The sequence below is a fragment of the Micrasema longulum genome, unplaced genomic scaffold (genome assembly GCF_059751315.1).
Source record: "Micrasema longulum isolate JH-2025_06_02 unplaced genomic scaffold, ASM5975131v1 h1tg000406l, whole genome shotgun sequence".
Classification (NCBI taxonomy): Eukaryota; Metazoa; Arthropoda; class Insecta; order Trichoptera; family Brachycentridae; genus Micrasema; species Micrasema longulum.
Genome location: NW_028277606.1, coordinates 356432 through 372013, shown reverse-complemented (window position 1 = coordinate 372013; position 15582 = coordinate 356432). Strand labels below are relative to the sequence as shown.

Genomic DNA, 15582 nt, shown 5'->3' with positions numbered 1-15582 from the left:
CCATGCCGTAGGGCCTGCGACCGCAAATGCGCGTTCGCCAAATTTAGCGCGCTGTTTGCGTAGAGGTATAATAACTTTTACTTTCAACGTTGATGTAGCTGATCTAAGCGTAAGACGTCTGTCAGCTAGTTCGTCTGGAATGCAGTGTGAAATCACCTTCTAAGCAATATTTCATATCTATTTTGTCAGGGCTTACATATCTAATCTTTATTTACTATTTAGGATTTTTACAGGATTGTATCCATCTAGTCAAAACTCGTCCATGATTTATGGTTATATTTTACATACATAACTGTATTTTTTTACTCCCTCCCCCCCCCCCCCCGGAAACGGAAATAATAATATTGACATTTTATAAATTTGAATATCATATTCCATTTTTCATTTGAAATAATAAAACTCACTTTCTATAGCGCTCTATAGGCACATAAAGCTATCTTCGCATGGCGTATTGTAACAAGCAGTACCAAGTGAATAAAACGATTGAATAAAAATTATACAAACACGGATTATGGATATCAATACCTGGTTCTTTTCTTCTCGAACACAATGAACGAATGTATAATGTTTGAATGACATTTCTAATCGCCAGCAAGGGGCGATAGCTTCTCTATTGTACCGGGGCGACTGTGAACAGTAAAGGAAAGAGACGCCTAATACCACACCATGCCATAACCGCAATATCAAAATAATCCATATTTGTGCATAGGAGCTTTTACATCAGTTGAAGACGACAGAGAAACAACGTTGAGAATTTGATGTGTATTTGTTAAGTGGTGAAAAATAAAATACAGATACAATACAAGAATACCCTCTCCCATTATTATAATATAAGGCTCGCTTCTGTCCGCTACTATGAGTGGTTGCGAGGAGTAAATATATGATACCGTATGTTTTGATTCAAGAACAACATAATGTACCGCGTGAAAATCGTTGAAAAGGTCGACCCCCCAAACTTCAGGTGAAATGGTTTTCCACAAATGTATCACACATCCCTTATTTCTAATATTTAAGTAAATTAATTTTTCATCAAATTGTTTTTGTGTAAAGGGTGGTCCAACCATGACGCACGATATTTATTTTAAGTAAAACAAAAAGTTTTCCGAAAATTATCTTAATTTTTTTATTATGATAGAAAGGTCCATAACAATTATGTGTGGAACAAAATATCGGCCAAATGCTCGCCACGGCTTCGGTGGCTTTCCTTTCACTAGAAAACAAATTCATTTTCAAGGCCATCCTTAAACCAGTGTGGAACTACATAATACAATTGTGAGGCACAGCATACCCACCACATACCGTACACCGCATCTCAGGACAGTCTCCTTGGCGGCGCCCACATACACGGAAAAGTTGCTTGTTGCCAAACGAGAAAAGCTGCCAAAAGAAGCTTTCTGTAATCTGGTAGCCTTAGCATTTTTGTGCTGAAAGAAGGTAATCCAGAAGTACACAAAATGCACTTCATTGGATTGAGAAAAGAGGGAGGTGAATTATTCACTGTCCGATTAAAATTCGTCGCCTAAACTCTTGCAATTCACATCGGTGTGCCTAACAGTCAGCTGCATAGCACACGATGCCTAAGAAAATGGATTAATAATAGACCGTTGAAGTTTTAAAAGACAATCCTCAGCTGGTTGTGGTCAAGCGTGCAACTTTGTGGAAAGCCATACCAAATCTACGCGTGGGAAGTATAAGACAAAATATATTTCAAGAAGTGCCCAGGAATTTGATAGAAGGAGAACATATTTATTTAAACACTTTATATACATATACAGTTAACATACATACGCATAAGGGCGGGAATATTGCTTTAAGGCAATTTCTTCCTACCTACCCAACAATATTACTTTTTAAAATTGTGGGGCAAAGTGAGTCACTCCGACATTGAGATATTAAAATGCTTCCAAAAGGTATTGCAAGTGATAACGGATGCTCTCTTGTTTGTCAGGAACACCGAAGTGCACGAGTACCTTCAAGTGTCTAGCGAAAGATGAGATTTAAAAAATCAGTGTGGTATACCAACAGAAGCTCGGCAACACAACAATAGTCTGTGCAGCTTACTAGATGTAAGTGGAGATGTTAGGCCTCTTGATCGTTTTATCGCTCTGAATTTATCAAATAGGTAGAAATTCTAGCAGGGGAGGTATTCTAAACGCAGTAGCACTCGTTAAAAACACAACGCGTATTTACGTACTAAATACGCTAACAGAGCGATTTGTTCGCGCGCTATACCGTTCAGAATACCAGATCAGGTAAAATAAAAGTGACGTTACCTGATGGCTCTCGTTACTCAAGAAATCGAAAAACCTTCTTATCGTGTGAGACCGATTGTAAATTAGGAATGAAAAAAGCATAAATGTAATAGGATCCGTTACCCTAGTGATGTGTCGGCGAAATTAATGATTCGATTACGATGTCGGAGGCGCCTTTGTACTGTTCCTTTGTTGGAATTCCCAGTTCTTCAGATATTGGCTTACCATAAGTCTTCCCGGCGCATAGCGGGAGACTTTAAATCATAGTTTTAAAATTACATTATGTTTGAACAGTAAAAATGATAAGTCACTCTCATATGAAAAACAAAATTTAACTAAGAAGTTATGTAAAAGAGAAAATACTAGTATTTACTAATTTATTATACATACCGCCTTCGACAATTGCAACAGTTCTGTGAAGAAATATACGTCTTGTACGTATATTCGTACAAGAAACTGAATAAAAAGAACATAAAACTATGCAGAAAAGACAAACAAGGACAGTAAAATTATGGTGTACAATACATTCATAAACACGATCAACATATAAAACTTCGAGCCAATCTATGCCAATCCATCTTCATCCCGCACTCTGTAAATCGCGAAGAGATCGACGAAAAGCCGGAAGATCTATCCAAAATAATTACAAGTTAAGTGACGAATTGACTAATCTACACATTCTGGACATTGGGGCATAAAAACAAAAGTTGCTCTTAGAAGATTTGATGTATGGCATATTTTGATTTCTGGTGTTACGGTTGGGAACACGAAAAGAAAATGACTTCAACAAAAATGGGACACCACTAATAGTATTAAGTATTTTGAAAATGCAGATAACGTCCATCGCTGTTTTACGTGTCTCCAATGAAGACAGATTAAAGGGTTGCTCTATTTCAGAATAGGAATAATTACCCCTCTGCTGTTTGAGCAACCATACCACTTTTCTTAGAAAACGGTAATAGACAGACTTGATATGGTCAATACGTGTCCTATAAAATGGAAACCAAATTGGAGAAGCATATTTTAGATGAGGTAGAACTAGTGAGCAGTGAAGAGTTTTGATGGTATTTATGTTTTTGAAGTCCGGCGTCATTGTATTGATAAAACTAAGAAGTCAAAGAGATTTTTTTACAATATTATTAACGTGTTCACAAAAGAAAAGTTTACGAGTACTACCTGGAGTAATACCAAGATCCTTTATTGAAAAAAAGTTGTAGTTTAATTGTTTGGGTTTTTTCATATATCGTGGAAATGGAAGTCTAGGCAATTACAGTGCTAATGACTAGTCATTGACTAGTTAGTGGACACTTTACACTGTTTAACATTCAAAAATATTTTCTCAATCCTTTCATCTCTTGATTTTCCGTGAAATAAAAGAGCTGAAACCTTTACTGGTGTGGGTGAGATTTATCCAAATTATTTATCCTAACAGACAACGCCTGATAAAACTTATTATTTTTATTAATCAATTTATTATGTAAATAAAACACGAGTGATACTTTAATTCATTATTTAATCCGTTATAAAACCACAGTACCAAAGCTGAACTTTACAGGAGAAATAAACATTTTCAATCTCGAGCCTTTTAAGTGTTGTTGAGTTTGCGTTAATGTTTTTGAAAAAAATGACACATTTTTCTAAATATACTAAAAAAAATAAGTCTTCTTCACATATTTGCGTAATTTACTAAAAATCTTAGTTTTATAACGTTTATGTAAAAATAAAGTAAAAAGTGTACTGATAATTTATAATTCAAAATATTCACGAGAATATTACCCATTAAAAATTAGATAACTAAAACCTTTGTTTTATTATATAAATAAAACACGAGTGATACTTTAATCTACAAATTTGGAATATCCAGTGACCGGTTTCATCGCTTTCGCGACATCTTCGAGACTGGTCGATGATGTCGCGAAAGCGATGAAACCGGTCACTGGATATTCCAAATTTGTGGATTAAAGTATCACTCGTGTTTTATTTATATAATAAATTACATTGAACTTCCATCAAGAATTTTCACTTACAAACTTAAATGTTTTATTAATCAACATTATTTTTTTATATTGTTAGTTAAACCCAATGATAACAGGTTACAAGCCTTGTAAATTCCTAGACTTCCATATCCTAATCTCTGAAATCTCCATATTTTTTAACACTTTGCATCCCGGAGCCGTGTAAACACGTGATTATATAACCACGCGTTGTGTCCCGGTCCCGTGTTTTTATGTGGTTTACCAGCTGTAGAAAAAAATGCATTTTATTAACATATAGTGACTTTTATTGGTACTTTTTTGCTGTTGTTGAACAACGTGAAAACACAGGACCGGGACACAACGCATGGTTATTATAATCACGTGTTTACACGGCTCTGGGATACAAATCACAATAAAAGGAATGAGACCTTGCAATGTGGCTCTCTCTTTAAAGGCCTATGTTGTCAAAACTATCATACAAAAATGACTTATTAAATTTTTTTTTTTTTATCAATATTCCTACAGAGATGAGGTAGAATTTTTTTTTTATTTTTTTTTTTTTTTATACCTACTCCCCCTCGGGAGAAATCCAGATTTGTGTATGTACAAAAATACACATACCAAAAAATAACTTATTAAATTGTTTGAAATAAATAAGACGTTTCAATTGATTTTATACAGTATTTTCATAATTATGACAATTTTAAGAAACCCTTCACAAAGCATGAAATTTCACAAAAATGGGCCGGGCACAGGGTAAATTCTATGTGTATTCGGCCGGCGCTCAAAGTTTTAAGATATATTACAACAAATTTGTTAAACTTCTTGGGAGGTGGAATCTAGTATTTGACATCAAACATTTGGACATACTCAAAACATTGTTGTAAATGGGACGTTTCTTTAAAATAATGAGTTTTATAAAAATTAAATATTTCATCACAGAGTAAGAACGATAAACCTAATAAAAAGCATTTCATAATTGACTTGATTTTTTTATTATTAATTCAATTTTGCTTCAAATCGATAAGTGAGGAATTGACGCCGTGCAAGATGCATGCGAGCAGCTCAGGTGTAATCTGTGGACATCGAGTTAAGCTTAGACTTAGATGTTCACTGCGTTTAAGATTACATAGAACCTTGTGTAAACGAATTGGAATTAAAAACATTTAAGGGATTCAAAAGTATCACAAAAATATTTCATTTCCAATCTGTTTACAAACCACAGCTTTTTACCATGACATTCAAGTAGTGTAACATGTACCAATGCCTAAAACGCAGTGATTCAATAAAAATTCGTAAAAATTAGTTGCTAAACAAAAATACGTTAAATCAAATTTCCCTGGAATAGAAAAATTACACGATGAAAATCGGTAACGTTTGCTGTGAATTTACAAGTACTCTAGAGAAAATTACATGTAACCATTTTATTGATCAAGTAATTTCTATGGACTCTAAAAGTAAAGCGTCGTTAAAATTGGTGGAGTCTACTCCATTTTATGCTTAAAAATTAAAAATAATATTTGAATAATTGATTATACTCAAGAAGAAATTTGAATCACTTAAAACAAAATAAAATTTACAGTATTATTATTTAAGTTATTTATTAAATAGTCTTCTTCTTAGAAATGGATCTTCAAAAAGAAATTAACGATATTAAGCTTTGTCAGGGCACGTTTTACGGACCTATAAATACGCTTATTTTGAAAAATCTAGTTCTTGTTTTAGTACTAGTACTTATTTTGGACATCTATCTAGGTGTCTCATATGAAATAAATTTCATTCAAACGTTTATTGTATCTGTAGGCTTATCACAATGTATGTAATGTAACACGAAATCGGCAAATTAAATTACAATAATTCTCACCTCCAGTGATTACCCTCAGAACTGTTTTAAATTCAGAACGAAGTCTTAAAACACGTTTTCATACCTGTATTTATTAACGGAGGTAGGTTGTAAAAATGACCGCGAGCCACTAAGGCTTTAATGGGGTAAATATTTTATTTTTAAAATGTAGAATTATAATGTATTTGGTGCTGTGGCGAGGAACGGTCGAGGAAAGGAGTGATGAGAGGGAGGCAATTTCTTATGTTAAACGTTTGTATGCAAATTAAATGGACCGAGGATGAAGACCTAAATAAAGAATGAAAGGGACATTTAAGGCCGTTTAACATAATAGAGACATACTTCATCAAACGCGAGGAAATACATTTTTAGCCATTTTGAAACGTGGTTTGACTGTGTGGAAATATTTATTTTATAGAAAAAAAGTTTTTTCAAATGAGTACATTTAAATACTTTTTCCTAGAAAATCGCAATTGTTTATGCTTACAAATAGAATCCCTAAAAATGTAACTGGTATAATGATTTTTTACTTGAATAATAAATATATTATATTGATAGGGCATCAATAAGAAATCATTTATACTGTCACGTGCTTTGTTATGTTTTATTCTAAAATAAAATAGAGAATAAAAAAAATGTTATTTCAAAAACATTTTCCTTTACTTGTTTATGGAATTATGTTAATTATGTTTTGTATTTTTTTAGGAAGAACGTTTTGATTGTAATCATTTTATTTTCTAAGCATGTTTTTATCTAAATTTTAATATTTAGAGCAATTGTTCTACGGCATTCAATTTATTGATAAAAACATGTAGAAGACATTAAACATTTACAAGTATTTCCCTAAAAAACATTTCAGATTAATCTAAATTTCAAGATGCGTAATCTGCTGGTCAACAATTAATAATTATATTTTATTTATATAAAACATTTTGGTATATTTTTTTCAAGAACACGTTTGAAAACTATCGTTTTTTTTTAGTTTTCATTTAATTTATTTTTTGATGGCGCGGTTTTGAAAGAACGGCGTTTTAAAATAGCAAAATCGTATGATTTCCTTACTTTTTATCAGACCACAGCTTTAAAGCTTACTTACCTGCTCGTTAATAAAGTACACGTCAACTTGTTCACAGTTTTGTCTCATACCATTTTATGTAAATTTGTTACATCGTGTGAAAGATATATTCTAAATATGACACATGACCCCGCGAATATTAAATAATGTGTTACATTACGTTTAAAATACATACAGGGTATGTGACAAACGACTACACGAATATTAAATTAAGTTTTCAAATATGTAGCAGATGTTTACTTTCATACAACTTGTAACCCGAGTTTACCTGTTGGATTATCCTTAATTACTGTATTTTATTCGTCAGATATACGAGTATTGTGACTGGAAACTCACCCTTAAATTATGACCATCAGTTAGGAGTGTACTTGGTACCCTTTGCGCGAGGGGTGGAAAGTATCGTGATTGGATGGATTTATGGTTCCCTCACTTTTCTTGTTTTATTTAATATTCAAGAGAGCTCATCGCGTTGTGAAACTTTTTTTATGCTTTTTTCTGCTTCTAAAATGGATTATTTCCGGTTAGTAAAGTGATTTTTTTTAAAGAAGATTAATTTTTAGTCTGCCAAGTATATATTTATTCGTCCATTCTCAGATTTTTTCATCATTTCATTTTTTTATCAAAGAAAAGTAGATACATAGTATTCATATGTTTTAATAACACTCATTAAATATTGACATTTCATAATTATATCAAATGAGTATATAATACGTATTCTTTACTTTCAAGTTATGGAGTTATTAAATATTTTATCATGCCTTAAGCTAGCAAAATCCTCGAATTCAATAAAATTATTTTTGCTTTTTCTTCTACTTCAAGTATCTTATTTTTTTGCACGATTTTATGCTTTTGGTTTGCCTTAAAATTATTTCATTTAAAACTGATTGTTTAAATAAAATACCTGCCTTTTTTCATAGTCGGTACCTCGTGACTGAGAATCGGAACCACGTGTCTTATTCTCAAGACTGCAGTCCTCCACTTGTCTCGGCTCCCCGGATTTCTGAGAGCTACCACAAACGAAGTGCCTGTTGCAGTTTTTATTTAGTTTTTTTTTTTACCAGACCACTAGAGATCTCCCTCATCCTTTTTTTTCATCTACGCCTCCGACCAGAAAAAGCAATATTTTTCAAATGATTAAATCTTCCTCGCTTCTTGCGAGGTGGCCAAAATATCGGAGAACTCGTCTGAGGCTGTTCGTCAGATTCAGTTCCTCGAGAATAGAGGCGTTGGTGCGTCTGACTATTCAGGGTATTCTTATCACATGCTTCTACCACCACCTTTCTAAGGTATCTATAATGTGTCGTTTATTTGCCCTAATTTCCTAAGTTTCCGCCTCATGCAAACAAATTGAAAACACCTGACTTAATTTATTGTTGTAGATAGTTGAGTTTATTTCAAAATGCTTTTATAACTCTTTGGCACGAAAAACAAAGTAATAATGAAGTGGATTCTCTGCTGATTAAATATATAACATTTTGCACTAGGAAAAGGGGAAATTCTACTTCATTTTCTTTCGTCTATCTCACAGTAAAGCTCGACGGAAACCCACCTTTAAAAGTAATTGAACTTATTAATCCCTCTGAGAATTCACCATTGCACATTCTGCACATGCTCTCGTTAATCAAATAACTTTACTTTGTTGCTTTATTATAATCCCCTAGTGCTTTTGGAACTGGATTCGGATTGAACGAATCTTTCAATCATGGTATTTCGTAATTTTAAAACATTAAAATTTAAATCTCTAGGAACTACGAGAAAAGCTGAAACTTGATTGAAAGGTTCAAAACCAGAATGTTTTTACCAGTGTCAAGTTTTAAAAGAGTTTTTTATAATTGTCTTTTCGCACATTTTTATATTTCACAAATACAAAACAAGTCCTAAAAGTTTCGAATTTATTTTGGTTAATATTTTAGAGAGATTTTGCTATGTTTTATTCGGGTCGTAAACAAAAATTGATATTTAGGAGTGGAATTCTTACTCTGACTAAATTATAATAAAGAGAAAATTCTAAACACAAAAAAATAAAAATAGACAATATTTGACACTATAAAAAGGTTTGGGGTTAAGAAGTTGTAACAACAAATTGAGATATCACATTTAAAAATAAAAATAATTTAACAATATTTCGAGTGTGTCCAAATTTTTGCAGAAATGCTGGATTTCCCCCGTAGGAGTTATTTTTGTTAGTGTAAAGTGGCCACTTAAACCAGTCAATGACAGGTCATAAGCCATATTCGCTTCTCAAAAATATTTTCTCTCTTTGTTGCGACAAAAATAATAGAGTTTATTTTTCTTTATAATTCGTAACTTTTAATTTCTACGTAACAAACCGATATGTTAAATGAATAAATCATTGAGTATTTATTTATTCCCATGTTTTAAAAAAGGTATTTCCTGTAAAATTTTATGTCAAAATGAAGATTATTAAATCCTTATCTGTAGACAACCTCACTTTCTGAAAATGAATAAAATTAACACTATCTTTTTAATATCAATTAATGAATCAAAAACAATAATTATCATTGCCCTACTACAAAGTTAAAATTTCACAAACTGATACAATTAACCGAACAATTCGTTAATCTCTAATTAAAAACATTTATTAATCCCTGATACAAAGTTAATGTTTCACAAACTAATAATAATCGGGGAATTGTCACACTAGCTATGAAACTAATTCAAGTTATGTTTCCTTCTGTCTTAAGTCTACAAGATATTCAACAACTACTCGGTAAGAACACCTGTGTGAAGTAAACAAGTAAATGTTGAGTAGACATCTTTTAAAACTGAACTTGGTGACAGTCGGAAATTTTGTATCCATGATATTCAACCACTATAGAAATACCATGGTCTTAATTTCTCCAATCAGATTTAAGTATCTCTTACCCTAGTCCGGGGAATAATGGAACAGACTTCGCATCTCCTATTCCCGAAACCAATTCTTAACTCAAAGAAATTTGTCGTTGGCAATTTGTGGAGATCATTACACAACCTGTCTTGATTGTTTTTTGGAACATAGAGGTTTTGATGTTTCCTTTTTTGCTTTCTATTTATATTTAAGCATCAGAAATTTATATATAAACGGGTTTTCACAAAGAATTAAGAAGAGTTTAGAAGGAGCGTAGAATCATATTTGAATACATTGGACTGTGTCCAAAAATCCCCCACTATGCTCCACTTTCGCCGCGCGCATTCGTGATGTCACCGCGTAATGTTGCACGATAGGAAAAAATATAAGTATAACACAAATGCAAGGTTAAAAAAAGCAATCTGTTAATTTATCTAAAATTTTATTGTGCACGTGGAAATATTGATTGACACAACAGAGTAGATAAGTAAAGGGTCATTTAATAAGAGTAATTGAATTAATGAACTTTGAACTTAAAATATAAAACAAATTTATTTTACATAAAACTAATATTTTTATGTTATGTTAAAAAATATATGCTGTTTTAAAGATAATTTCGGTCTTATGTCCACCACAGAGTTGTTTAATCCGAGGTCTAATTTTCATTAATTCTCTCATTAGATAAGCATAAAAAAGGTTCAAAAAATACTACTCTGGCTACACTAACGAAATTTTCATTTTGATTTCTTCGACAATCTGACAATGGAAAAATAATTCAATTTTTAAGTAATGTATTTGCCACTTACACACTCATTTGCTAATTACACATTAAATGTGATCCCATTTTGTTTCTTTAAGAGCCTAGCAGTATTTCTACACTTTAAAAGGACACAACACGGCATAGTTAAATTCAAATCAGGAGTTGCGTACTGAGCGACGTCTACAAAGAAAATATGGATCAAAACGTAAAACTACTCATTTATGAGTAGTTTAGTCGCCTTCTGTTTGATGCTCGTATGCGGTTTCTGGACTGTTCTTAATTCTATGGGTTTTCATTTGAATAAATCATTTTACTTAAAGAATTCAATTTGTAAATGAAGTCCTCGGATTCAATTTATGATTCGAATTGTTTATTTTACAAAACGTAAGTTATATGTAGTTAATAATAAATAATACATGAAAAAATGTATCATTATGAAAACTAAACCAAAATCTTCTTCTATTTAGTAAAATTTTAGTATCTTAGTTATTTTCGTCACTATCACGTCAAAAAAATGACTGACGTTTTTCTTTTTTGAATTAAATTTATATAAGTGTTGATATAAGGGAAAGAACGAGGATATATTTTTAAAAAACTGGAGGTAAAAGGGACAATTGAGGGTAAGCGATTAAGACGTCGATCTTGATTCTCCTGGGGATTTCAACTCTAAGCATTAAGAATAAGAGTGTTTGAGTGAAAATAGCATTTTAGCTACCTCTATTGTAAGAAAATGCTCCCATATTTGCATCGCTAACATGTCCGAACTTAGTCATCGGTCATGCAGGTGAGAATACTGTACGAGACCGCTAAAATAACTTAAATAGATAAGGATGTCAATCCACTTCCATCCCTACCTCCATTCAGTACCTAAATGTCCTCAGCCAGCTCAGTGTTACAAGTGCCCATTAAACCCAGTGTGCTGGGTGGACTCTTAAGGTCAATAATTCCGCCAAGATATATACCTAATTTTAGAAGATTCAAATAAATCACCAGGCTATTTAACTCAGTGAATAAAAAAGGCCAAATACAGTAAGTCTATTTAATCAACGTTAACATTTACGTAACAATGAATTCTGATAAAATGGATACGGTGACAATCATAATCGATAAATATATACAATATTGACAATTATTACAAAAGATATACGACAACGGTGGTAACCAAGAATTCAGTCGAGGATAATAACAATAATTATAAGCATGTAAATATTCATACATAAATATTTGTATACAAATTCGTATAAGGAAACAATCCAATTATCTTCTCGGAATTTGGATAAAATAATATTTATTCATTTACTTAAAAGGCAGTTTATTATTTGAGACAAGTCCCTACTTCATGGTATTAAAAGTTATATCAGTTGTTAATTGCAATTTTACTCTATTAAAACTCTCAAGGCAGGTTCAATATATCTATCATCTTTACATATGTAATTCTTCTGCGCGTGTGTTGTCACTGAACTTCTCTGACCTTTTGAATTAATTTTTCTGTAAAATCGACGTCCATTTCATGATAAAATTGTAGTTTCGCTTTTTATTTTTGTCGCCTTCCACAAACACGTGCGAAAACAACGCGGCTCCGCAACAAAGCCGGGGCGCGGAAGTGTGGCTGGCGTCGGAGCAGATCGACGAAACCGCGCGGGGAAAGAGATAGAATTATAGTCAAATTTATGCATTAGAACAGATAGTTTCGCTAGTTTTCCGCTTCTCCTACATACGGACAAGACATGGCGAAATTACTGCGGTTCCGCTGTTATGGTTTCGCCGCGGAGGTGTGCTACGGGCGTAAGTTTGTACTCGCGTACTCCGCGATAACGGCCGTATATCAGAACTGCGTAGTGGAATTTCGCGACACGTTGGCATGGATAATTTCACTCCTTTTGCACCAATAACCGGACATTTTTTACAGGTATTTTTATGAACGTGTTATTAACGACGTCACAACTGAAATAAAAGGACACTTGGATCCTAGGACAGGAAGAGGCAAACTCGGCGAGACAGATTCAAACGTAAATCTGAAACGTGACGTTGAAAATTATTTAATTTTTTCAAACCTTCTTATTCTTCTTATCTTTCCTCTCCCGATGAAGGTGGGAAATCATCGCAGCAACTCTCACTTTGTTGGCAGCTGGCCCTGAACAAGGAATGATACCAGTCACGCAAGTTCTTTAACCAAAAGATGCGCCTTCTACCTGCACTGCGTCTTCCTTCAATTCTTCTCTCATCGCATGCCCAAAGTACATAGGTTTTCTTTTCTTTACGGTCTTCAGTACCTCTTAATCTTTTTTTATCCGTCTGAGAACGTCATCGTTCCGGACTCTGTCCACCCAGGAGATTTTGAATATCCTCCGGTAGCACCACATTTCTAAGGCTTCGATCTTTTTTGAAGTGGCTTGGGTGAGCGTCCATATTTCAAGGCCGTAAAAAAATACTGAGAAGATATAACATCGTACAATGTGCATTCTTCTAAACGTTTTTATTTAATTGATCATGCTTATTCGAGAAACTTTGCCCTACAATTGTATTTAATTAAATGCTCGTATTTTTACAGCGCGTAAGAAAACATTTATGTGTCAAATTTCCCGTTGCACTAAACTTCTTTATTAACTCTATAACTCTTATGTGGTAAAAAATACAAAGTGTTTCATTTTAAATAAACCTAAATCAAACAATGTAGCAGGAGAAATTTTGTATTAATTTTTTTTTTTTAATACAGATTTATTTAAATTAATAAATTGATAAAATAAAAAAAAATATCCACTTTTATTCATTTAAGATAACAAGATTTTTGAAGACATTATTTTCCCATCAGCATCTTTACCGTATATTTTCTTAGTGCTGTGTTTTCTGGAAATTGAAAAATGCCGTTTTTGTGATCAACACTATTTTCAGAAGGCGATGTTAACGAAAAGGCGGACTGTAAATCAAAATCGAATTTTATTCAATTCTGTTATCGGGAAATATTTGAGAAAGGAGAGGAACATGGAATGAATACCTACCTTTAATATAATCTGAATGTTCTTCAATTTTTGGCACTGGATGACAAAATGAACTATAAAATGAGACAATTTTTTCTACGACGCGCGACGATTCCAACTATTTTTTATCCGATTTTATGTCAAGTCAAAAAAAATGTTGTTTGGTTTTTATTCTAAATCCGAATCTTTTAATTTTGAATATCTTCTATCTTGAGGTTAGGTAGGTACCATAAGGATGGGTCAAAGGAAGGATGGGAACGAAAGGTAATCGGCCAGAAATAGTATCAATAAATGCTGTTATTTACTTAACAGGCGATTATTACAGTTTTTTGTATGAAAGCGACCTGGTTGTTTTTAGCAAAACATTTGATTGATCTTACGGCACCCGATAATAACAAAGTCTCTTTTTTTTCAAAATTGTGGACTGGATGCTTTCTGCATAGCTACGTTTAATTGTACTAAAGTCTGTTCATTATTTCAAGAATTTCCAAATAAACAAACCACCCGCGTGATACCCGATGTAGAATAGCCTATTTCACACATATCATCTTAATCTAAACGGCACGCTAAAATTATAGTGGATTGACATTTATTAGATTTGTCAGTACCTATTTAAATTTGATAATATTTTTATTTATCGTTTTTTTTATAAAACTCCATAATTACTGACTTTATTAAAAATATCAATAATCCTCAGATATCCGATAAAAAAAAATATTAGCGTTCTTATAATTTACCCAAATATTTCAATTTTGTGACCATTTTTAACGAGTTGTAAATAACTCAATATTAGAAAATGAAAATCAAGTCGGGGCAGAGTGGGGTTCAAACCTCGGACCTCTGATCCGTGAGTCTGCAACACTGGCCACGGGACCACAACATGATTTAAATCATATAAGAAAACTTAGAAAAAAAGATTTTAATGTCAATTTTACCAAAATCATTATTTCAACTCAACAAGTACTCTCAGGCAAAAATCCTGCAAAAGGAAATCGACTTGAGATTAATCGGTCTCATGGTGTACTAGTTTTTGCGTTTGCCAGGCATTAAATAAATAAATCATTGTAAAACAATAAATATCGATCCACCGTATTGAATCACCATGTCCCATAGATTTTTGCCGTGGTGTGAAATGGGCCTTTAATGCGGTATCACGCAGTGGGCTCGTGTTTTGCACGTACAAAGTGGTCCAGTCTCCTTGAAAGTATTTAAATTTATTTCAACAGAGAGGGAAAACATTTTTGAGAAGGAAATATGTAAGTCTAAGCATTTACAGGGCTTATGACCTGTCATTGGCTGGTTTAAGTGGCCATTTTACACACTGTGTAACATTCACTATTTGCCCATGTTTAAACATTCACATTTCTTCAACTCATCCATCTGTTGACTTTTGTGAAGTTAAGGAGCTGAAACCTTTATTATGTGGGTGAGATTCATCCAGCTGCACCAAATCACCTACTAGGCAACGCCTGAAAACAATTATCCAATTTTTATACTTCTTTTTTCACCGGGTAGTTAATTTGAGTGTTTGAGTATGTCTAAATGCTTGGAGGCTGGCTGGATTTCCACCCTAGGGAGTTAATCATATTTAAATTTAAGTGGCCACTTTACACACTGTGTAACATTCACCATTCTGCCCATGTTTAAACATCCCTGAATGTACTTTAAAATGCTTTTTTTGCAGACTCGGGGCGAGGACCCCGTTGCGACTCGTCGTTTACCGCCGAGAGGAACGGCCGCTCCGGGAGTTTCGACACCCGCTCGCTGCCCTTCCACCCCGAGTGCAGGATCACCTTTACCGGCAAACACACGGATGTCGTGCACATTTCCCTCTTCAATTACAAGCTCAG

The 15582-nt window shown here is 33.2% G+C and overlaps 1 protein-coding gene across 2 annotated transcripts in view; it reads left to right on the top strand.

Annotated features, from left to right (window-relative positions):
• Window positions 1-15582, top strand: part of LOC148281809 (uncharacterized) — a 376481-nt gene that overhangs the window by 290778 nt on the left and 70121 nt on the right. For both annotated transcript variants that reach the window (XM_088226083.1, XM_088226082.1), the window contains one exon: window positions 15417-15582. In XM_088226083.1, the coding sequence (XP_088082209.1) occupies window positions 15417-15582 (166 nt within the window). The remainder of the gene's footprint in view (window positions 1-15416) is intronic.